Below are 24548 nucleotides of genomic sequence, written 5' to 3'. Positions count from 1 at the left end.
TGGTGGTACCGTAAAAAGGCAAATGTGCATCATGAGCTCATAACACCCCTGTGTTGATGGGAGAATGGAGAGGTGTAACAGAACATACAGTGGGGGATTTGATCCCCTGCTGATTTTGTACGTTTGCCCACTGACAAAGAAATGATCAGTCTATAATTTTAATGGTAGATTTATTTGAACAGTGAGAGACAGAATAATAACAAAAATAACAACAAAAAAATCCAGAAAAACACAGAAAAACACATGTCAATCCAGAAAAACACATGTCAAAAATGTTATAAATTGATTTGAATTTTAATGAGGGAAATAAGTATTTGACCCCCTCTCAATCAGAAAGATTTCTGGCTCCCAGGTGTCTTTTATACAGGTAACGAGCTGAGATTAGGAGCACACTCTTAAAGGGAATGCTCCTAATCTCAGTTTGTTACCTGTATAAAAGACACCTGTCCACAGAAGCAATCAATCAATCAGATTCCAAACTCTCCACCATGGCCAAGACCAAAGAGCTCTCCAAGGATGTCAGGGACAAGATTGTAGACCTACACAAGGCTGGAATGGGCTACAAGACCATCTCCAAGCAGCTTGGTGAGAAGGTGACAACAGTTGGTGCAATTATTCGCAAATGGAAGAAACACAAAATAACTGTCAATCTCCCTCGGCCTGGGGCTCCATGCAAGATCTCACCTCGTGGAGTTGCAATGATCATGAGAACGGTGAGGAATCAGCCCAGAACTACACGGGAGGATCTTGCCAATGATCTCAAGGCAGATGGGACCATAGTCACCAAGAAAACAATTGGTAACACACTACGCCGTGAAAGACTGAAATCCTGCAGCGCCTGCAAGGTCCCCTGCTCAAGAAAGCACATATACAGGCCCGTCTGAAGTTTGCCAATGAACATCTGAATGATTCAGAGGAGAACTGGGTGAAAGTGTTGTGGTCAGATGAGACCAAAATCGAGCTCTTTGGTATCAACTCAACTTGCTGTGTTTGGAGGAGGAGGAATGCTGCCTATGACCCCAAGAACACCATTCCCACCGTCAAACATGGAGGTGGAAACATTATGCTTTGGGGGTGTTTTTCTGCTAAGGGGACAGGACAACTTCACCGCATCAAAAGGGACGATGGATGGGGCCATGTACCGTCAAATCTTGGGTGAGAACCTCCTCCCCTCAGCCAGGGTATTGAAAATGGGTTGTGGATGGGTATTCCAGCATGACAATGACCCAAAACACACGGCCAAGGCAACAAAGGAGTGGCTCAAGAAGAAGCACATTAAGGTCCTGGAGTGGCCTAGCCAGTCTCCAGACCTTAATCCCATAGAAAATCTGTGGAGGGAGCTGAAGGTTCGAGTTGCCAAACGTCAGCCTCGAAACCTTAATGACTTGGAGAAGATCTGCAAAGAGGTGTGGGACAAAATCCCTCCTGAGATGTGTGCAAACCTGGTGGCCAACTACAAGAAACGTCTGACCTCTGTGATTGCCAACAAGGGTTTTGCCACCAAGTACTAAGTAATGTTTTGCAGAGGGGTCAAATACTTATTTCCCTCATTAAAATGCAAATCAATTTCTAACATTTTTGACATGCGTTTTTCTGGATTTTTTTGTTGTTATTCTGTCTCTCACTGTTCAAATAAACCTACCATTAAAATTATAGACTGATCATGTATTTGTCAGTGGGCAAACATACAAAATCAGCAGGGGATCAAATACTTTTTTCCCTCACTGTATTACGGCAGGGAGGCGGGGGATTCGGCATAGTAATTAAACTCAAATGAAGACATTAGTCATCTTGTTCTCCTCCCCCATCCCACAGACACTGATGTGATATTAATTACATATATTTAATTGTATAGTACCTTTCAGATCCCAAGGAAAGTTTACACAGTGAAGACATAATATTAAAGCACCAATACATCTCCCCCGTATAGGGTTGTAAAATTCTGGGAACTTTCATTAAATTCCCTGCTTTTCCAGAAATCAAGGATCCTGGATTTCCTGCTGATTCCCTCCTGATTCCGGGAATCCTTAAACCGGGATTTATTGATACCCTACCCCTGTATCTCTCTCTCCCTGCATCCATCCCCCTCTTTCGCTCTCCCTCTCTCCATCTCTCCATCCCTCTCTTTCGCTCTCCCTCTCTCCATCCCTCTCTCTCCCTCTCTCCATCCCTCTCTCTCCATCTCTCCATCCCTCTCTCTCCCTCTCTCCATCCCTCTCTCTCCATCTCTCCATCCCTCTCTCTCCATCTCTCCATCCCTCTCTCTCCCTCTCTCCATCCCTCTCTCTCCCTCTCTCCATCCCTCTCTCTCCCTCTCTCCATCTCTCCATCCCTCTCTCTCCCTCTCTCCATCCCTCTCTCTCCCTCTCTCCATCCCTCTCTCTCCCTCTCTCCATCCCCCTCTCTCCATCTCTCCATCCCTCTCTCTCCCTCTCTCCATCCCCCTCTCTCCATCTCTCCATCCCTCTCTCTCCATCTCTCCATCCCTCTCTCTCCATCTCTCCATCCCTCTCTCTCCCTCTCTTCATCCCTCTCTCTCCCTCTCTCCATCCCTCTCTCTCCCTCTCTCCATCCCTCTCTCTCCCTCTCTCCATCCCTCTCTCTCCCTCTCTCCATCCCTCTCTCTCCCTCTCTCCATCCCTCTCTCTCCATCTCTCCATCCCTCTCTCTCCCTCTCTCCATCCCCCTCTCTCCATCTCTCCATCCCTCTCTCTCCATCTCTCCATCCCTCTCTCTCCCTCTCTCCATCCCCCTCTCTCCATCTCTCCATCCTTCTCTCTCCATCTCTCCATCCCTCTCTCTCCCTCTCTCCATCCCCCTCTCTCCATCTCTCCATCCCTCTCTCTCCATCTCTCCATCCCTCTCTCTCCATCTCTCCATCCCTCTGTGGTAGGAGGGGTTGTGGCTGCTTACATAAGAGGCAGAGGCAACTTCAGTTAAGCAGCTTGCGATTACCCTTGAAAGGCATTTGCTCGCGGCAGGTCAAGTACAAAATAATCATTTTTTTTCTCTATTGGATGTTAGACTATTAGACTTGAGGATTAGGCCTCCACGTCTCGAAGGAAAGGGTATGAAATCAGGCAGAAAATAGAAAAGAACAACCAACAGAATCCCTCCGAGGCAAAATAACACCGAAAAAGAAATGCCACCTCCAGAAATACAGTTCATATCTAAAGACTTTTACCAACGCAACAATAGTGTGGTGTATATCATTAATCATGTGATTGATCTGCTTTGTGTGAGAAGTCCTCCTACATCGAAATCAAGAACAAACCTGCTTCCGTGTGAAAATAAAAACATCCTAATCGCAGCTGGAGACACTCTAACATCCCACAAGACACCTGGAGGGAGATGGGAGGCAGAAAACCACAAATATCTCTCAATTACCCATTCCGGCTCAGACAGCCGCTAATGTTACAGATCCAAACTATACGCCAGTTGCTGACACTTAGGGCCAATTAAAGGTAAACCCCTGACATTTTGGCTCACCCATGGGTGAAGTTCATCATGTTAAGGTCCACAATGAAGATGTATGGGCAGGAAAGACATAGTTTTACTGTATTATAATGAGGCAGTTTCTGACGAAGGGAAAATCATCTTGGGGCTGGTTCTGAATTGTCTGGCTGCTAAGTGGCTGTATAATCGTGTTAGCGGATGACGGCGTCCACCGCTACCGCTCTTCTTTTTCAATTTTAGCGGAGGACTGGAGAGAGGGGAGGAGAGGGGTTATAGCAGCCAGGAAGAGAGACCAGGACAGTGGACTCTCTCTCTCTCTCTCTCTCTCTCTCTCTCTCTCTCTCTCTCTCTCTCTCTCTCTCTCTCCTCTCTCTCTCTCTCTCTCTCTCCTCTCTCTCGCTCTCTCTCTGGAGCAATGCCAAAGAGATGAGAGATGGGGAGGGAGGGATGGATGGATGGATGGAGAGAGAGACAGGGAGAGAGAGCGACTGAGAGAGGCGTACAGTATACAGTACGTGACTATCCACATTACATTTCAGTTCTGCTTTCTACTAACTACTTAAACAAGTTTTCACCAACCCCATTCTCTTAGAGATGCACAAGTTCATTTAGCATAATTGAAAATCAGTTGGTAAACAAGGGCTAATGAAGATGAGGAAAAACTGCACCTTTTCTCAACTTCCCGTTTGATCCTAGAACTGTGTTTGTTTTGTGTTTGAAAGCGCTAAAATAATTATTCAAAAATAACTCCTCAGAACCACAAAGCAGGTCTGCACATCAAGCCCACAGCTTTAGCAGGTTGGAGGAAAAAAGATACATTGTTGACGTGTTTTTCATCTTTAGAAAACACTTTGAGATCCTTAAAGAAGACAAAATAATTCTGAAAACACAGCTCCGGTCTGAGAGCGTTTGTGTGGAGGAGGATATATTCCCTCTCTCTGGTTTTTCGACAAAGCTAAAATGACAAGCTTATTGCCTCTAAAAAGCCACTGCACGATAGAGAGTTTCACCTCTTGTCTGTCTCTCCCCTCAGTAGCTAGTATTGTTAGAGACGTTTGACTGACAGCCGTTAAACAATATCCCACAACTGTAGCGGGAGAGCTGCTATTGTAGTTCATCTCTTGTGGTGACGGGAGTGTGTGTGCTTGATGGGTGTGTGCGTTTCTGTGTGTGTTTCTCTGTGTGTGTGTGTGTGTCGAGTGTTGCATAGAAGGCCTATCTCTATTTCTTCATAGCATATCAAATCAAATCACATTATATTTGTCACATGCTTTGTAAACAACAGGTGTAGACTAACAGTGAAATACTTACTTACGGGCAATGGAAAAAAAAAGAGAAATAGTAGAAAATATACAAATATAAAATTTACAGTAACGGTTATTTGGCAGTATACACCAGTAACGAGTCAATTTGGTATGAGGTGATTGATAAAGTATTTGCCCTCTTTCTGATTTTCTCTATTTTTGCATATTTTTGATACTGAATGTTATCAGATCTTCAACCTAAACCTAATATTAGATAAAGGGAACCTGAGTTTACAAATAACAAAATATATATATTCTTATTTTATTTATTTAACTAACAAAATTATACAACACCCAATGCCCCTGTGTGAAAAAGTAATTGCCCCCTTACACTCAATAATGGGTTGTGCCACCTTTAGCTGCAATGACTCCAACCAAACGCTTCCTGTAGTTGTTGATCAGTCTCTCATGTCGCTGTGGAGGAAATTTGGCCCACTCTTCCATGCAGAACTGCTTTAACTCAGTGACATTTGTGGGTTTTCAAGCATGAACAGCTCGTTTCAAGTCCTGCAACAACATCTCAATTGGGATTAGGTTTGGACTTTGACTAGGCCATTCCAAAACTTCAAATGTGTTGCTTAATGGCCATTTTCATGTAGACTTGATTGTCTGTTTTGGATCATTGTCTTGCTACATGACCCAGCTGCACTTCAGCTTCAGCTCACAGACGGATGGCCTGACATTCTCCTGTAGAGTTCTCTGATACAGAGCAGAATTCATGGTTCCTTCCATAAAGGCAAATCGTCCAGGTCCTGCGGCAGCAAAGCATCCCCAAACCATCACACCACCACCACCATGCTTGACCGTTGGTATGAGGTCCTTACTGTGGAATGTAGTGTTTGGTTTTCGCCAGGCATAATGGGACCCATCTCGTCCAAAAAGTTGACTCAAGTTTGCCAAAAAGCACCTGGAAGCACCTGGATGATCATCAAGACTCTTGGAATGAATGTTCTATGGACAGATGAGTCAAAAGTATAACTTTTTGAACGACATTGGTCCCATGATGCCTAGCAAAAACCAAACACTCTTACGATTTCTAGAATGGAAATACGTTCTAGACCGTCTGATTTGTCCCAGAAACCGATGGGTTGGGCCAGAGCCATTGGCTTTGATAACTCTGATTGGTTAGAGATGACCCAATCGCTGATAACTTTTTGTTTTGTACAACACCCTTCATTTTTTGACGTCACCCACAAAGGACTTCAAACGATGGCGGTCTCAGACTGAAGCGCGTAGCGAACAATAGAGTAGCGGAATAATTCAGTTTGAGTCGTCAAGGCTACCTGCATCAGATGTGTTATTGCTGATCTGGAACAAAAGCCTGCACTACCTGTTATTTTACTGTTTTCCTGAGAAGAAGTCCCCTAGTGATTTACTTAGGTGTCAATCGGTGAAAACCCACCTAATGGTTTAGGACACTCAATGTTTAGTACATTCAAGGGGTGAGCTGTTGACTATCAAACCACACAGTCTCTCAGCAGGTCATTTTGCATTAAAGCAGCTTATTGCTTATGTCATGCTGGTGTCGCCTAGGGAACCATTTCCGAGGTCACTCGGGCCCCCACAAAGCATCACTTCGGATATCAAAGGGAGAAGCCTGACAATTCATCCAAGAACAATCTCAGAAAAATCTGATTGCGACTTTACTCCAGGGGGCTCTCCTGGATTTGTTTAACAAGCATATTTTGATAAAATCTCTCAGCGCAGCGCCACACCAGCCATTTGCAATGTGAATGATCCCAGATCGGTGAGAGCCATGGGGAAAATGGGGCTAATGCATTCATGGTAGGGAGAAAAAACAAAGGGAACACACACAAACACGCCCACACAATCACACACACACACACGGTCATATCAAAGAGAGATTTCCTGCAGCATTCACCATCCTTCCTTATCTCCACTGCCCTTCTGTCTGCCTTAAAGAGACAGGGCCCCTGTGTGCAGCTGACTCGTGGGACCCTTCAAGGCATGTTGCTGAGTTTGTGTCTGCTTTCATCGTTGGGCCAGTCCAGACAGTGATTTAAATTATTTAAAACCTTTTTTCGATCAATATTGAAAGCCTGGTCTGGGGGGATATTAGTGGGTCAGTTGTTTGTTAACCCGCACCCGCCAGCAATTGCTAATAACCCACCCGCAACCACCGACTATATGTGCTGAAGTGACAATCTGAGGGCCGCACCCGACCATAACCCGTTAATATAGAAAATGCGCTGTAGACTACAGTCAGAGATGGAGGAACAAATTGTTGACAGGGAGTGCATTTTTTTGTTGTTGACTAATTTGGATATATTTCTGCTTATAATTCCCGACATTTTGGTAGGCTATTTGTAGTCAACTTGTCTATAATTAGGGATGGATCAAAATGTACAGAATGATTACCTGGAGGAAAATGGGGAAGGGTCATGCTTTTTCAATTTCAGTCAAGGGGAGGGTTTAGTATTTTTTAAATCTTGTCCAGGGGAGGGTTATGTGAGGGTTATGTAAGGGGAGGGTCATGTAATTTGTAATTGAGGAAATTGCAATATTTCTCAGTGTTTTAGAATTAATTGATATATATCGATGTGTGCCCGATGCCGACCCTCATCTCTGATTCTCCGCTGGGCACGCAATATCAAGCGCGCCTATAGGCTATTTGTGCGGTCTCAATCAAATGATCCATATCCTATAGGCTATAGGCTACGACGTGCATGCTGGGAGAAGCACAGAGCAAATTTATATTTCTAAGATAGCTGCTGGGATGGTGTAAATAAAACTAGGCTGCATTACACACTGCAATGGATATTCCAACCCTGAGCCCCCGGCCTGCTCTGCCCTTGCTGATCAAAACGTTTTCCTGTGCTGCCTAACCAATGGCTGTGCTGTGTAGGCCTACGGTGACAGTTCAGGAGGAGAGTCAAAGGATTCTTCCGAAAATTTTTTTGTTGATTAGGCCTAGTCGAAAAAACGCGGACTAGCCTATAGCCTATGTTCTGTTCAGTTTGTGAAGGAAGATAAGAAAAATGTCCGGAGGTCAACTTTGATAGCTTGGAGGTCAACTTTGATAGCTTGCTACTACTATAATTGTTTCCTGCCCCATGATGTATTTATCAGAGTTATTGACCTCACAATAAGACAGATTCGAGTAACTTACATTGTGGTGCTGAAACTTGAAGCAGCAGCCGCGGCACAATCAATCGGAAATGGACAGCTGAAAATATAGCGTTGAAAGTAGGCATAATTCATTTAAACCGTCTTCATTTTAATTAGACTTTACTAACAACAAGAGGGCTTTGTGTCGGAGCCTATTTCTTCCTATTTAAGAAATAAGAGGTAGGCCTACCTGTTTGACAGACAAAATTAGGCTATAGGCTGATATATCCATACATACAGTGCCTTCGGAAAGAATTCAGACAATTGTTTTTTCCCCCTCATCAATCTACACACAATACCCAATAATAACAAAGCAAAAACAGGTTTTTAGAAATGTTTGCTAATTTACAAAAACAAAACAAAACTGAAATATCACATTTACATTAGTATTCAGACCCTTTACTCAGTACCTTGTTGAAGCACATTTGGCAGCGATTACAGCCTTGAGTCTTCTTGGGTATGACGTTACAAGCTTGGCACACCTGTATTTGGGAAGTTTCTCACATTGTTCTCTGCAGATCCTCTCAAGCTCTGTGAGGTTGGATGGGGAGCATTGCTGCACAGCTATTTTCAGGTCTCTCCAGAGATGTTCGATCCGATTCAATCCGGGCTCTGGCTGGGCCACTCAAGGACATTCAGAGACTTGTCCTGAAGCCACTCCTGCCTTGTCTTGGCTGTGTGCTTAGGGTCGTTATCCTGTTGGAAGGTGAACCTTCACCCCAGTCTGAGGTCCTGAGCGCTCTGGAGCAGGTCAAGGATCTCAAGGATCTCTCTGAGCACTCAAGGATCTCTCTGTACTTTGCTCCGTTCATCTTTCCCTCGATCCTGACTAGTCTCCCAGTCCCTTGGGCTGAAGAACATCCCCACAGCATGATGCTGCCACCACCATGCTTCACCTTAGGGATGGTTCCAGGTTTCTTCCAGACGTGACGATTGGCATTCAGGCCAAAGGGTTCAATCTTGGTTTCATCAGACCAGAGAATCTTGTTTCTCATGGTCTGAGAGTCCATTAGGTGCCTTTTGGCAAACTCCAAGCGGGCTGTCTTGTGCCTTTTACTGAGGAGTGGCTTCCATCTGTCCACTCTACCATAAAGGCCTGATTGGTGGAGTGCTGCAGAGATGGTTGTCCTTCTGGAAGGTTCTCCCATCTCCACAGAGGAACTCAGAAGCTCTGTCAGAGTGCCATACACAATCCTGTCTCGGAGCTTTACGGACAATTCCTTCAACCTCATGGCTTGGTTTTTGCTCTGACATGCACTGTCAATTGTGGGACCTTATATATAAAGGTGTGTGCCTTTCGAAATCATGTCCAATCAATTGAATTTACCACAGGTGGACTCCAATCAAGTTGTAGAAACATCTCAAGGATTACCAATGGAAACAGGATGCACCTGAGCTCAATTTCGAGTCGCATAGCAAAGGGTCTGAATTCTTATGTAAATAAGGTATTTCTGTTTTTTGTTTGTAATAAATTAGCAAACATTTCTAAAAATCTGTTTTCGCTTTGTCATTATGGGGTATTGTGTGTAGATTGCTGAGGATTTTTATTTATTTAATCAATTTTAGAATAAGGCTGTAACATAACAAAATGTGGAAAAAGTCAAAGGGTCTGAGTACTTTCCGAAAGCACTGTATGTCGGTCAATTCCTCCACCCACCATGCACTCTTTAACTAGCCTACCTCCATGTCAGTGATGGGCTGTTAAGTTAAAACCAAGACTCTAATTGGAGAGTTATGAGAGGGTACGCCATAGGCCTACCTTTTATTCAAGAAAATGGCAAAAAAACACAGGCATACCCCTTGTTAGCTTAAGATTCGGAAGAAAATAAAATGCATCAGATTATATAAAGTGATCTATAACAGCGCTTTGGTCCGCGATGCTTTATGCTAGAAACAATCTGTAAAATACCCGGGAAAGTCGTGACGCCGATCCATATGGGACTATCATTTTTTAAAAACATTTTAGTCATTTAGCAGACGCTCTTATCCAGAGCGATTTACGGGAGCAATTAGGGTTAAGTGCCTTGCTCAAGGGCACATCAACAGATTTTTCACCTAGTCGGCTTGGGGATTAGAACCAGCGACCTTTCGGGTTATGAGCACAACGTTATGGCACAATGTTCTTAACCACTAAGCTACCTGCCGCCCATCAGAGGCTGAGCTACAGGAGACAATAAATAGACTTTGCTTGGGAAGTATTCTAATTCTGTCACTATCAATTCATTAAGCTATTCACTTTCTGTAAAATAGAAGACGTTTAAACTCAGACAACTTTTAGGGAAACTCGTGACCTTCTCTCTCGTTTGGTTAAGCCACGGAAGAAGAGCAGTTAAAGCTTAGATTTTTCGGCCTCCTCTGTCCAGGGTGGAAAGGTAGGCCTGACTTTTGAAAGTACCATGCTCAGATTACTAATGACGTCTCAGATTTAATTATTTGCAAACAGGGACAGTTTAGTTGCAAACAAGATTATTTGGTATTGGAGAAATATGATAAGATGAACACATTGTCCATTCTTAGCCTGTAATTTCTGTAATTTGTGTGGTATTAAAAAATATTCTGCTAATATGTCAAATGACATAGAATTACATGAAATGTTTATAAAAGGCTATTTTTTTCTCTGACCTGTAAATACGATGATAGATGAATGCAATGCTTTTACTATAAAGGATATCTTTCCACCCCTACTCTTGTCCACGGTGGTCTGCGAACCCACGACCTTCTGGCCCACAGCCCTGTGCGCTATCAAAATTCCTGTGTTGCCATGTAATGCTTACTGGACGAAGAACAATTTCTAAAACTGCATATCTAAGGCTCTGGTCTGTCCAAGAAGTGAGGGTATTATTTTGGTCACAGGGTGATTCTATGATGCTGATTAAGACAGTCCCTAACTGCGTATTCACATTCTCTCAGGATGCTGAAAGGAAGAAATCATATTTCTCCACTCCTGAGTCAAAATGCACATTTCGTGTATCTTTTAACTGCAAGAAATGCTTAATTCCGCAGGAGTTAGTAAGGAGGTCATAGAATTATATTCAGTGTCCAGATTTTAGTTTTCATTTAACCCATCTGAACAGTAGGCTACAGTTCCCTTGAGGTATGAACTGCACAAGAATGATACATTTTTTTTTTCTTTATTCAACCTGACCACAACCAACCCCCCTTCACACACACACAATATTTCATGACCCTAAACCCGCCCGCTCTGCGGATATAACCATAGGGGACTGCAGGTTATGAGTTAACCCGAGCATCACTGGGGATATGCAAGACGCCCAAAGAGAAAGAAGGGAAATGTTATATTACCTGGAACTCAATCCCATAATTCTCTCTGCAGAAATCCCGTAGTTTGGGGTAGACATGCTCTTTCAGCGCGTTCCTCTCCGCTTCTGTGTCTGAAAACAAGATAACAGAGATAACACATTGATAAGTATGGTATCGCCTGGTTCACCAACTACTTGTCAGATAGAGTTCAGTGTGTCAAATCGGAGGGCCTGTTGTCTGGACCTATGGCAGTCTCTATGGGGGTGCCACAGGGTTCAATTCTTGGGCCGACACTTTTCTCCGTGTATATCAATGATGTCGCTCTTGCTGCTGGTGACTCTCAGATCCACCTCTACGCAGACGACACCATTTTGTATACATCTGGCCCTTCATTGGACACTGTGTTAACAAACCTCCAAACGAGCTTCAATGCCATACAACACTCCTTCAGTAGCCTCCAACTGCTCTTAAACACTAGTAAAACTAAATGCATGATTTTCAATCGAACGCTGCTGGCACCCGCCCACCCGACTAGAATCACCACTCTCGACGGGCCTGACCTAGAGTATGTGGACAACTACAAATACCTAGGTGTCTGGTTAGACTGTAAACTCTCCTTCCAGACTCACATAAAGAATCTCCAATCCAAAGTTAAATCTAGAATTGGCTTCCTATTTCGCAACAAAGCCTCCTTCACTCATGCTGCCAAACATGCCCTCGTAAAACTGACTATCCTACCGATCCTTGACTTCGGCGATGTCATTTACAAAATAGCCTCCAACACTCTACTCAGCAAATTGGATGTAGTCTATCACAGTGCCATCCGTTTTGTCTCCAAAGCCCCATACACTACCCACCACTGTGACCTGTACGCTCTTGTTGGCTGGTCCTCACTACATGTTCGTCGTCAAACCCACTGGCTCCAGGCCATCTATAAATCACTGCTAGGCAAATCCCCGCCTTATCTTAGCTCATTGGTCATCATAGCAGCACCCACCCGTAGTCTGCGCTCCAGCAGGTATATCTCACTGGTCATTCCCAAAGCCAACACCTCCTTTGGCCGCCATTCCTTCCAGTTCTCTGCTGCCAATGACTGGAACGAATTGCAAAAATCTCTGAAGCTGGAGACTCTTATCTCCCTCACTAACTTTAAGCATCAGTTGTCAGAGCACCTTACCGATCACTGCACCTGTACACAGCCCATCTGAAATTAGCCCACCCAACTACCTCATCCCTATATTGTTATTTATTTTGCTCTTTTGCACCCCAGTATCTCTATTTGCACATAATCTCTTGCACATCTAGCATTCCAGTGTTAATACTATTGTAATTATTTTGCACTATAGCCTATTTATTGCCTTACCTCCATAACTTGCTACATTTGCACACACTGTATATATATTTTCTGTTGTATTTTTGACTTTATGTTTTTTTTACCCCATATTTACGTTTATTTTACATTTACGTCATTTAGCAGACGCTCTTATCCAGAGCGACTTACAGTTAGTGCATACATTTATTCTTTTTTTATTTTCATACTGGCCCCCCGTGGGAATCGAACCCGCAACCCTGGCGTTGCAAACGCCATGCTCTACCAACTGAGCTACCTCCCTGCCGGCCATTCCCTCCCCTACCCTGGACGACGCTGGTCTCCCGGTTGCGGCCGGCTACAGCAGAGCCATATGTAACTCTGTGTTGTTTTTATCGCATTGCTATGCTTTATCTTGGCCAGGTCGCAGTTGTAAATGAGAACTTGTTCTCAACTGGCTTACCTGGTTAAATAAAGGTGAAATAAAATAAAATAAAAAAGTATGAATAAAGTGCTTTCTCACTGTATGATACATACATACACTACCGATCAAACGTTTTAGAACACCTACTCATTCAAGGGGTTTTCTTTATTTTTACTATTTTCTACATTGTAGAATAATAGTGAAGACATCAAAATGATGAAATAACTTATATGGAATCATGTAGTAACCAACAAAGTGTTAAACAAATCAAAATATATTGTATATTTGACATTCTTCAAATATTTTTACATTTGAGTCATTTAACAGACACTCTTATCCAGAGCGACTTACAGTTTTTTAGTGAGTGCATACATTTTCATACTGGCCCCCCGTGGGAATCGAACCCACAACCCTGGCGTTGCAAACGCCATGCTCTACCAACTGAGCTACATGGGACTCATTCAAGGGTTTTTCTTCATTTTTTACTATTTTTTACATTGTAGAATAATAGTGAAGACATCAAAACTATGAAATAACACATATATGGAATCATGTAGTAACCAAAAAAGTGTTAAACAAATCAAAATATATTTTATTTGAGATTCTTCAAATAGCTACCCTTTGCCTTGATGACAGCTTTGCACACTCTTGCCATTCTCTCAACCAGCTTCACCTGGAATGCTTTTCCAACAGTCTTGAAGGAGTTCCCACATATACTGAGCATTTGTTGGCTGCTTTTCCTTCACTCTGCAGTCCGACTCATCCTAAACCATCTCAATTTGGTTGAGGTCGGGGTATTGTGGAGGCCAGGTCATCTGGTGCAGCACTCCATCACTCTCCTTCTTGGTAAAATAGCCCTTACACAGCCTGGAGGTGTATTGGGTCATTGTCCTGTTGAAAAACAAATGATAGTCCCACTAAGCCCAAACCAGATGGGATGGTGTATTGCTGCAGAATGCTGTGGTAGCCATGCTGGTTAAGTGTGCCTTGAATTCTAAATAAATCACAGACAGTGTCACCAGCAAAGCACCCCCCACACCATCACACCTCCTCCTCCATGCTTTACGGTGGGAAATACACATGCTGCAGAGATCATCCGTTCACCCACACCACGTCTCACAAAGACACAGTGGATGGAACCAAAAAGCTCAAATTTGGACTCCAGACCAAAGGACACACTTCCACCAGTCTAATGTCCATTGCTCGTGTTTCTTGGCCCAAGCAAGTCTCTTCTTATTATTGGTGTCCTTTTGTAGTGGTTTCTTTGCAGCAATTCGACAATGAAGGCCTGATTCACACAGTCTCCTCTGAACAGTTGATGTTGAGATGTGTCTGTTGCGTGGTCCTCTGTAGCTCAGCTGGTAGAGCACGGCGCTTGTAATGCAAAGGTAGTGGGTTCGATCCCCGGGACCACCCATACACAAAAATGTATGCACGCATGACTGTAAGTCGCTTTGGATAAAAGCGTCTGCTAAATGGCATATTATTATTACTTGAACTCTGTGAAGCAGTTATTTGGCCTTAAATTTCTGAGGCTGGTAACTCTAATGAACTTATCCTCTGCAGCAGAGGTAAGTCTGGGTCTTCCATTCCTGTGGCGGTCCTCAAGAGAGCTAGTTTCATCATAGCGCTTCATGTTTTTTTGCGACTGCACTTGAAGAAACTTTCAAAGTTCTTGACATTTTCCGTATTGACTGACCTTCATGTCTTAAAGTAATGATGGACTGTCGTTTCTCTTTGCTTATTTGAGCTGTTCTTGCCATAATATGGACTTGGTCTTTTACCAAATATGGCTATCTTCTGTATACCCCATTACCTTGTCACAACACAACTGATTGGCTCAAATGCATTAAGAAGGAAAGACATTCCACAAATTAACTTTTAAGAAGGCACACCTGTTAATTGAAATGCTTTCCAGGTGTGAAAAGCTGTCATCAAGGCAAAGGGTGGCTATTTGAAGAATCTCAAATATAAAATATATTCTGATTTGTTTAACACTTTTTTGGCTAACTACATGATTCCATGTGTTATTTCATAGTTTTGATGTCTTCACTATTATTCTACAATGTAGAACATTTTTAAAATAAAGAAAAACCCTTGAATGAATAGGTGTTCTAAAACTTTCGACCGGTAGTGTACATACATACATACATGCATATGTACATACATACAATACACACCACCATATGATTGCAACTTTGTCCCGAGAAAGCATGGATATACACTGAGTGTACAAAACATTAAGAACACCCGCTCTTTCCATGACAGACTGATCAGGTGAATCCAAGTGAAATCTATGATCCCTTATTGATGTCACTTTGCTAAATCAACTTCAATCTGTGTAGATGAAGGGGAGGAGACAGGTTAAATAAGGATTTTTAAGCCTTGAGACAATTGAGACATGGATTGTGTATGTGTGCCATTCAGATAGTGAATGGGCAAGACAAAAGATTGAAGTGCCTTTGAACGGGGTATGGTAGTAGGTGCCAGGCGAACCGGTTTGTGTCAAGAACTGCAACGTGCTGTCATGAGCCTTTTTCTCAGAAGTGGCTTCCATCTGGCCACTTTCCCACAAAGCCCAGATTGGTGAAGTGCTGTAGAGACTGTTGTCCTTCTGTCAGATTCTCCCATCTCAGCCAAGGAACTCTGTAGTTCTGTCACAGTGGACATTGGGTTCTTGGTCACCTCCCTGACCAAGGTCCTTCTTGCCCGGTTGCTCAGTTTGGTCGGACGGCCCGCTCTAGGCAGTCTGGGTAGTTCCATATTTTTTGCATTTCCCAATGATGAAGACCACTGGGCTCTTGAAAACTTTCAACGCTATTTCAGCCACACCCGTTGCTGACAGGTGTATAAAATCGAGCACACAGCCATGCAATCTCCACATCTTTCGAATGTGAAAAACATGTATTTTTCCCATATGTATTTCCAATTACAGCCATTTCTGACTGAAAAGTTCTGTTACCGAAATCCCTCATTGTTTAGGAAAAAACATTCCTTATTCCCTCAACCCTTGCTCTCTTTACGTCACACGTATGCATCGCATGCCCGTGACCAATAGGGCCTGACCTGTAGCATATCATAATCACATTAATACATTGGTTATAACAAACTCTGAACACCGTAACACTTGTAACAGCAAAATGGATGCAGATGACGTGATGAATAAACTCAAAACGGGGGAATGTTTGTTTTGCTCAGGAGGTGAAGGTGGATGTCAGATGTGTGGAATAAATGTGACTAGTTGTGGAAAAATACTGGAGATCAAGAAAAAGAATGTAAGGAGCGCTGATCATTTGGAACAATGTAAACAACACTAAATACATTATAAGTGTATCAGAGAGTATGTTGTAGAGAGAGGGAGAGAGAGCGCGAGAGAGAGAGAGAGAGAGAGAGAGAGAGAGAGAGAGAGAGAGAGAGAGAGAGAGAGAGAGAGAGAGAGAGAGAGAGCGAGAGAGAGTGAGAGAGAGAGAGAGCGAGAGAGAGTGAGAGAGCGAGAGAGAGCGAGAGAGAGCGAGGGAGAGCGAGGGAGCGAGAGAGAGAGAGAGAGAGAGAGAGAGAGTGAGAGAGAGTGAGAGAGCGAGAGAGAGTGAGAGAGCGAGAGAGAGCGAGGGAGAGCGAGGGAGCGAGAGAGAGCGAGGGAGCGAGAGAGAGCGAGGGAGCGAGAGAGAGCGAGGGAGAGCGTGAGAGCGAGAGAGAGCGTGAGAGCGAGAGAGAGCGAGAGAGAGAGAGACGAGAGAGAGAGAGAGAGAGAGAGAGAGAGAGAGAGAATTCTAGACTAGAAATCGTCAAAGTAAAGGAGAGAATAGTTATATGGAGAGGACAGTCTGAGACCTTGAATAATATGTCCAATAGAATCATGGTGCCTAGCTTAAAGGATTCGAGCTACAAATCATTTTTAAAGCCCAACAAAAATAAAATGAGAATAATAATTCCAGGGTAAAATGTTTTTAGTAGGGCTTACTCATTGGATAGTGTCTGATAGTGTGTATGCGGTAGGAGGAATAGATCATTTTATGCATCATATCCCGAGGGGAACCTCCCTCTTATCAGTCTTAAGTGAGAGCTTGCATACAAATAGCTGTTTTATAACGACAAAGGCAATTTCCTTGGAGGTAATATGGAGTTAAATAGATGTATTATTATTATTATTATTTATTTTAGGTTTATGAAGAACACACGCACACATAAATCTGAACATACACACACATTTGCACTTACACATGTGCGCGCACACACACACACACAGAGAGAGAGACAGACACCCATGCACGCACATAATAAGGAGCCGTAGATATGGCAGGAGATGAATGGCCGTAGCCATCTATTTGGCATACAGCTGCTGTCTGGGAAGTGACAGGGAGAGGTTTTTAATTGATCGGGAAAAGGAGCCGTGGCAGATCATACACAAACACACACACACACACACACACACACTGAAGTTGAGCACTGCACTGCTCTGACGCTGAAAATGAAAGCCCAGCCTGGAGTCAGAATGATTCATTAGCAAGACAGTAGGTTTCCATCCAATTGGCGACAGATTTCATGAGAATATTCAAAAATCTGCATAAAGAAAATATGCACATTTTCTCACCAAACGGACTCGTTGAGGATAACAATCAGTGTGCGATGACGTAGTGCACACAAAATGTAGGCCTACTTTTTCGCTTAAGTTTCCATGTACCGAATAAAAATAAAAAGTTAAATTTGTTTCCATCGCATTTTCAACTCTACAGATAATTTTGTCACAAAAACTGTTGAGTTGAACAGCAAATGTGCCCACTCTGGTGTTGGCTGGTGCGCTCTAGCCTACAGCTGGCAGATACAGTGTGGGTGGGCTGTGCTGGTAGACTAGTCTATATGATGAGGTTTTTATGGACAAGAGCGAGAATATTTGTATTTGTCAAACGGCGGTCAAGCATCGATCATCATGTCACCAGAATCAGACCCTGGATATTTATTGGAAAGGAGCTTTAAGAACACCCTGTGAAGTTCATCATAACTTATTTTATCTGTACCCTAATAAACGGCATGGTTTCCCAAGTCATAGAGGGAGGACCACACACCATGTCATCGAATGACTCCAAGTTTACTTCGATATGATGGTTATTATATCAATATTTGCGCATAAAGGCATTTCCATCCCCATTTCTCGCATAATACATTTTACCGACACAAAAAAGATCTTACCATGTCCAACAAACAAATGATCTGTCGGCATTTATAAAATTGTACCTGTTTCCATCACAGCTGTTGTGATTTTTTTAAATATGGTATAACTTAACTCGCATAAATACTGGGGGTGTGAAACGTGGTTTGCCCAACATTTTTATTTGGCTTTCAGCTAACTCATCTCAGCTTCAATGTTTTATTGTGCAACACCCTCCATACAATGAGTCCTTTTAAAAGGGCAATCTGGGATTTGTACATCCCTTTTTGGACTTTTAAATTAACTATAAAGCCATTGATTCTTGAAGAATTCCTGAACTACATATTGCCCCTTTAAGTAGCGGCAGTAACGTTGTTACAGTGGTTGGTAAGATGCTTCGTAAAGGCAGAATCATCAATAGGGGACTGAGAAGATGGTCTATGGTCCTTCACTACACTAGTCTGGACAGTGACAGTACTGTGCATCATAGGCTACAGGCCACCACCAGACAGAGAGCACATAAACCTGCAACACTGAATCACACCAGGGGGAGAGAGGCCCAGACACAGTTAAAAACACAGTAAAACCGTTATAGTACTGTAGTTATCTCTGGCAAAGCATAAGTATATCATATTTAATATAATCTCTTCCTTAGTGCGCACTATATCTGAAGTGATTTCCATTCCCCTAGTTGGCCTTATACTCCTAGTTCACTCTCCCTATAGGTTCTAGATCACTCTCCCTATAGGTTCTAGATCCATCTCCCTATAGGTTCTAGATCCATCTCCCTATAGGTTCTAGATCCCTCTCCCTATAGGTTCTAGATCACTCTCCCTATAGGTTCTAGATCACTCTCCCTATAGGTTCTAGATCACTCTCCCTATAGGTTCTAGATCACTCTCCCTATAGGTTCTAGATCCCTCTCCCTATAGGTTCTAGATCCCTCTCCCTATAGGTTCTAGATCAGTCTCCCTATAGGTTCTAGATCACTCTCCCTATAGGTTCTAGATCACTCTCCCTATAGGTTCTAGATCACTCTCCCTATAGGTTCTAGATCACTCTCACTATAGGTTCTAGATCACTCTCCCTATAGGTTATAGATTACTCTCCTTAATAATATATCATTATTCCATCTTTGCCATGGTTATTATGACAACCACTTTACCTCAGTGTAGTGCAGGAATTGTGCCCTCTAGTGGAACCACACTGAACCAACAGTGCAGTGTATTACTGTGTTATTTCTAGAACACTTCCCCAGTCCATAGAGTTGCTGTCCACATGGTGCTGATCACAGATAATGAAGGTGTGAATTCTCTCTCTCTCTCTCTCTCTCTCTCTCTCTCTCTCTCTCTCTCTCTCTCTCTCTGTTTCTGTCTCTCTCTCTCTCTCTCTCTCTGTCTCTCTCTCTCTCTCTCTCTCTCTCTCGCTCTCTCTCAATTAAATTAAATTAAATTGGCGTGGGAAACATGTGATTACATTGCCAAAGCAAGTGAAATAAACAATCAATAAAAGTGAGAAGACATCAACAAAAAACGACTAGAAATTAACAGTTAACATTGCATTCAAAAAGGTTTAAAAAAAGATAGCCATTTCAAGTGTTATATTATCAGCTATGTAAAGTGTTTTAGCAATGTGCAAATAGTTGTATTATTAATAGTGGGGGAAATAAATAAACAGATAAATATTGGTGGAATTTACAATGTTGTTTGTGCTCCACTGGTTGCCCTTTTCTCATGGCAACAGGCCACAAATCTTGCTGCTGTGACTGCACACTGTGTATTTCGCCTGACTGATATGGGAGATTATCAATGTTTGATTTGTTTTACAAATGTTGTGGGTCTGTGTGATCTGTGGGAAATATGTATCTCTAATGTGATCATACATTTGGCAGGAAGTTAGGAGGTGCAGCTCAGTTTTCACCATATTTTGTGGGCAGTGTGCACATAGCCTGTCTTCTCTTGAGAGCCAGGTCTCTCGCAATAGCAAGGCTATGTTTAGGGCTAAATAACATTCCAGTTTGCTCTGTTTTTTGGTTGATTCTTTCCAGTGCCCCCCCTCTCTCTCTACAACAATGGATCTGTGCTTTGGTGGAGAATCAATGATTACCTACCAGCATCAGTATCATGAATTCACAATAAACTGACTAGCTCTGTATAACGTAATGTGATAGAAGACTTTCATTTAAGTGATAATGCCCGAGAAGCCCGGTGTTTGGAGGATATATTGGCATGGGTGTTGTTAGGCCAGAAACGAAGTCGAGGTCTGGCAAACCGTGCCAATATATCCTCCAAACACAGGCTTCGAGGACATTATCACGTTTATACAACGGGTTACCAACATATTCAAATAATGATTTACATATTTTCATTAAAAACGTTATTTTGATTAATTTATTCATACTATTTCATCCTTCCACAAGTTATAGACCCGATACAAATCTAGGGTTGCTAACCAAGCCGGCTGGTCGTTCGTTCTATTGGTTCTGTTGCCAGAGACGCGACCCAGTCGTTAGGCTTTTTGTTCTGTATTTACGGACGTGACCCAGTCGTTTGTTCTAAATGTTCCATTGCCATACTGGCTGGCAATGTTCTTATCCCTTGCTTGCTAGCTAGCCAACTACGGCTAATTTACAGTCACGTCAAAAAGTGCAGCCAGAATAACAGCAAAGTAGCTGCATTCACATTTGTTTAAGCTGTTTTCTAGTGACATTTATTTGGATACATCCATAACAATGAGCTAATGAGGCGCGATTTCGCCTGGCATAGAAAATGTGCTCACTCGTCAGGACACTGTTGTTCAGAGGAGCTAGCCAACAACACAGCTAACACAATCACTTCAAACTGAAGCTGGAAAGACTGCAAACTAGCTGCACTTTGTTTTTCGTTTTACCCTTTTTCAATTGACATTTCTTTGTATAATGTATATCCATAAAAATGATGCCAGCTGATTCATTAATTCGACTGGCTGAGAAACGCTCCCTGTCTGTCTGTCTCGTTCCAACTCCCGACACGTTCATTACTATGGGACAGCTGGAGATCGAATTTGAATATTGAAACAATGTTGCAAATGTCAGAGAGAAAGACAGCAAGGTTTATACAAATCTCTGCTGTTGAAAACTAAATGTTAGTCTAAAAGAAATGTGAGATCATTTCTAGATGCTTTTTATAGTGGAGATCAAGTTTATAAATTGCCTGGCTGGGCTGACGAGACAGTGGATTGCCCAGTCAGATGGAACAGAGTAAATAGGCATTTTAAAGTAATAGATTTAGCTGGTGATAACTTGTGGAATAGACACCGGCTGGAATGATATTTTAACCAATCAGCATTCAGGATTAGACCCACCCTTTGTATAATGTATAGCAACCATTTGTCAACAGTGCCTCAATATCTTTCCTGAAACAGACTGTCAAATATTTCAAAAGCTTTTCATATTTTCCATTTATTCCTATTGGACCTCTGATTCCTAAGCATCTTCAGAGTTACTGTAGGTGCAATGTAATGATTGGACCAGCAACAGGTGGCACATTTAGTCTACTATGTTTGCCATTGGATATGGGATAAAATCAGGACAAAATAAGAGGCATATTAGGTCATTTGATCACTCTATTGACAGTTGTTGCATTTCGGCCCTGTTTTTGTCATCCTCCCTCTCTCCCTCTCTCCCTTCATCCCACCCTCTCTGTTTGTGTCTAGGCTACTCTGGCTCTTGGCTTGTTTACTCCGCTTTTAGAAATACTATTTTTACTTCCCTACCTGAGGCCGTATTCAGCAGCTCTGCAAGTAGATGCCTTCCCCTCGCGACTCCACAGCCTTGCACGTCATTGATGTTTTCTCACAAACTGTTTGAAAACTCCCTACCTCGCAACGTATTTCACATCGCTTGAGACTAACCTGAATCCCATATGATTAAAATCACATTTCAAAACGAAGTGACGTATATTATAATTGGCTATTCATCCATATGACCGTTGTTAACCGAACGGTAGAATAACTAAACCACTACAAGCATAATCTCGGTCTACCCTTTCCAGTCGAGTGGGTTTGGCGCATGACTGTCTACGACGCTGATGCGCGTCCTAATTTAATTGAACAAGGCCATTAGGTGACTGTTGGACGGGGGGACACTCCGTGTTACACCTTCAACTCTCCTCAATATGTCAGTCAGTGACAGGGCTGGAAGAGCATCGTGATATGTCACTCTCCTGTCCTGTCGTTTGTATGGACCAATGGGACCATTATGATGGTTGACACAGTAAATGACAGACCTACATATGCCCTTTGTTCAATGCTCACGATGTTTTTCAAGAACTGGAAAGATCTGATATAAACCTTTAAAATTAGATGAAATACTAAATCAATTTTCATGTATGTAATATCCCTTTCACACACAGACCAAAATCCCACTAATTTACCACGCCTGCATTTTTATACCAGTTTTTTGGTATAGCTGAAAGAGGTAAAAAACATGAAAAAATAAAAGCCACCTAAAGACCTGTAACCAAAGTACAGGTATTGGGTATGTGTGAATGGTTGTCTGCTTTTTTGCAGGTAAATTAATGAACACTTCCGTTGTTTAACACCTCCCTAATTTGAACTCCAAACAGCCTCCATGGTTTAACAACAACCCCACCCCTCCCACTTCGCAAGTTACCCACTGATATGTATAAAATAGGTATACTTGCAAATAAGTGGTAACTAAGGGGCTGTTGGAAAGGGGGTCATACAAACAGTGCCTTATATTTTTGACAGGTAACATACCATATCTTCTGTCTGAAATGTGTAAAAGTGCAATGATTTGGGTTTCATTGCGCGCATAACAGGTCACACGTGCGCCAGGAATAAACTATGATACGCAGCATCCCCACTTTTCTGCAGATTAGGTCATCACTAAAAAAAGTTTATTCAGAGTAATCTGGACTCGCATATTTGATCCCCTGCCAGAGGTGTCTTACCGTCAGGGTTGGCGCAGATGAAGACGCGGACACTCCTGCCCGTGGGGACGTGGTGCGGCGGCAGGGCGAGGACGTTGCCACTGATTGCCGCCCTGCGGAGTGCAGATTCCCGGGGACAGGGCTGCCTGCTCCCCACTCTCGAGGGCCACATGGGTGGCGACTTCCAGCGTAACTGCAACCAGGCACACACATACAGGTCTTTAGTGGATTCTATTGGGGTTGCCAGTGGCCACACACACAGACAAGCATACGCAGCGCACTCACAGAGACACCAATCACACACACACACAAATCAAGTTAGCATGGATCTGCCAAGTCCTAGAAGGCAACCCCGAAATAGACCCATATTATAAGCACATGCTTTCTTTTGCATTCAGTCATAGGTATTTAGCATAACAAACCTAATTACTGTTATGTTGCATGCATAATTTGAATACATTTCCTTGGCTATTATGGCTGAGCATGTGAATCATCATGCTGTGAAACAAACAAACAAATGGCAAGACAGAACAAGAATCAAAGAATGGGCAAGCATCGGTTGCAGTCGCACCCTTAGGAGATGCTTGAAGAGGGCGAGAGAGGGGGTGAAACAGCGGTAAAATGTTGTTCAGTCGGGGGAAGATCTCAAGTCGCTGTTTTCCACGAAGTTGATGTGTCCTGAGATCTTTGTTTCACAGACAGAGACCGCAAAACAGACAACAAAACACCGGGAAAAGTTGGGAAGTTCTAATGTCAAAATGTAAATCCTTTTTCGTATTTATCATGAAAATAAATACTCAATCACTGAACCACTGCGTTCAGTGGACTTGACTGTTATGGGGGAGGAGGCTGCAGATACCACACTACAACAAGAACACTTCTCGATGCTCACATCTTTCATTCGTTTCATTTCGAAAATATCCAATCGTGGATCCTTGAGAATCAACAGAGACGGTAAAAACGCCCATTTAGAGTTCTCTTCACCGGGAGTCAGCCCCTGGAGACGGGAGAAACAGCAGTTGGCGAAGAGCGGCGCTCAGCATCTTGCTGCAGTCGCGGTCCCACCTCTCTCTCTCCCTCTGTCCCGGTTCCTTCAATGGAGATAGCCTAGCAGTGGTCCTCACTGCTCACTATCCGTAGGGATAATGAACATTGCTATGGACCGCGCGGTCAATGAGTGCGAGAGTGACGCGGTCGGTTCGCTCGTTTCCTCTCTGTCAGCGAGGTGGGAGCCCTGCACCACTCCACATCGCAGTTATCTCATACTGTGGACGGGGGAGCCAGGGGATGCGAAGGTCTCACGGAAGGAGGGGTTTGGTTGGAATTCATTATTTTATCGATAAATGTACCTCTATTCTGCAGCCCCTTGTTATTCGCGCTGGAAGTTTAAGTGCATTGGATTTCTACTAAACGTAATTGATTACAGTTCTTGGAGAAATGCTGAACCACCATTTATTCTTAAATCCCAGAGTTTGAAGAAAAAAAGCAATAGAACAACCCAAGCTGGGTAGCCTAATTGATAGGTGCACATATTATCCACACATGCTCCTATTTATGAAATTAATAAAACGTAGGCTAACCATTATAT

At 43.0% G+C, this 24548-nt stretch overlaps 1 protein-coding gene across 1 annotated transcript in view; it reads right to left on the bottom strand.

The window, feature by feature from the left end:
• The window catches only part of LOC121571028 (NACHT and WD repeat domain-containing protein 2), a 67922-nt gene extending 43715 nt beyond the window's left edge, over positions 1–24207 (bottom strand). Inside the window, exons 1-3 of the mRNA XM_041882257.2 lie at positions 23532–24207; positions 22982–23153; positions 11193–11281 (exon numbers count right to left, since the gene is read on the bottom strand). Of these exons, the coding sequence (XP_041738191.1) occupies positions 11193–11281; positions 22982–23132 (240 nt within the window). The 5' untranslated portion in view covers positions 23133–23153; positions 23532–24207. The remainder of the gene's footprint in view (positions 1–11192; positions 11282–22981; positions 23154–23531) is intronic.
• Between the last annotated feature and the right edge of the window lie 341 nt (positions 24208–24548).

The sequence above is a fragment of the Coregonus clupeaformis genome, chromosome 35, assembly GCF_020615455.1.
Source record: "Coregonus clupeaformis isolate EN_2021a chromosome 35, ASM2061545v1, whole genome shotgun sequence".
Taxonomy (NCBI): Eukaryota; Metazoa; Chordata; class Actinopteri; order Salmoniformes; family Salmonidae; genus Coregonus; species Coregonus clupeaformis.
The sequence above is the reverse complement of the archived record's forward strand: the minus strand, read 5'-3'. Positions and strand labels throughout refer to the sequence as shown.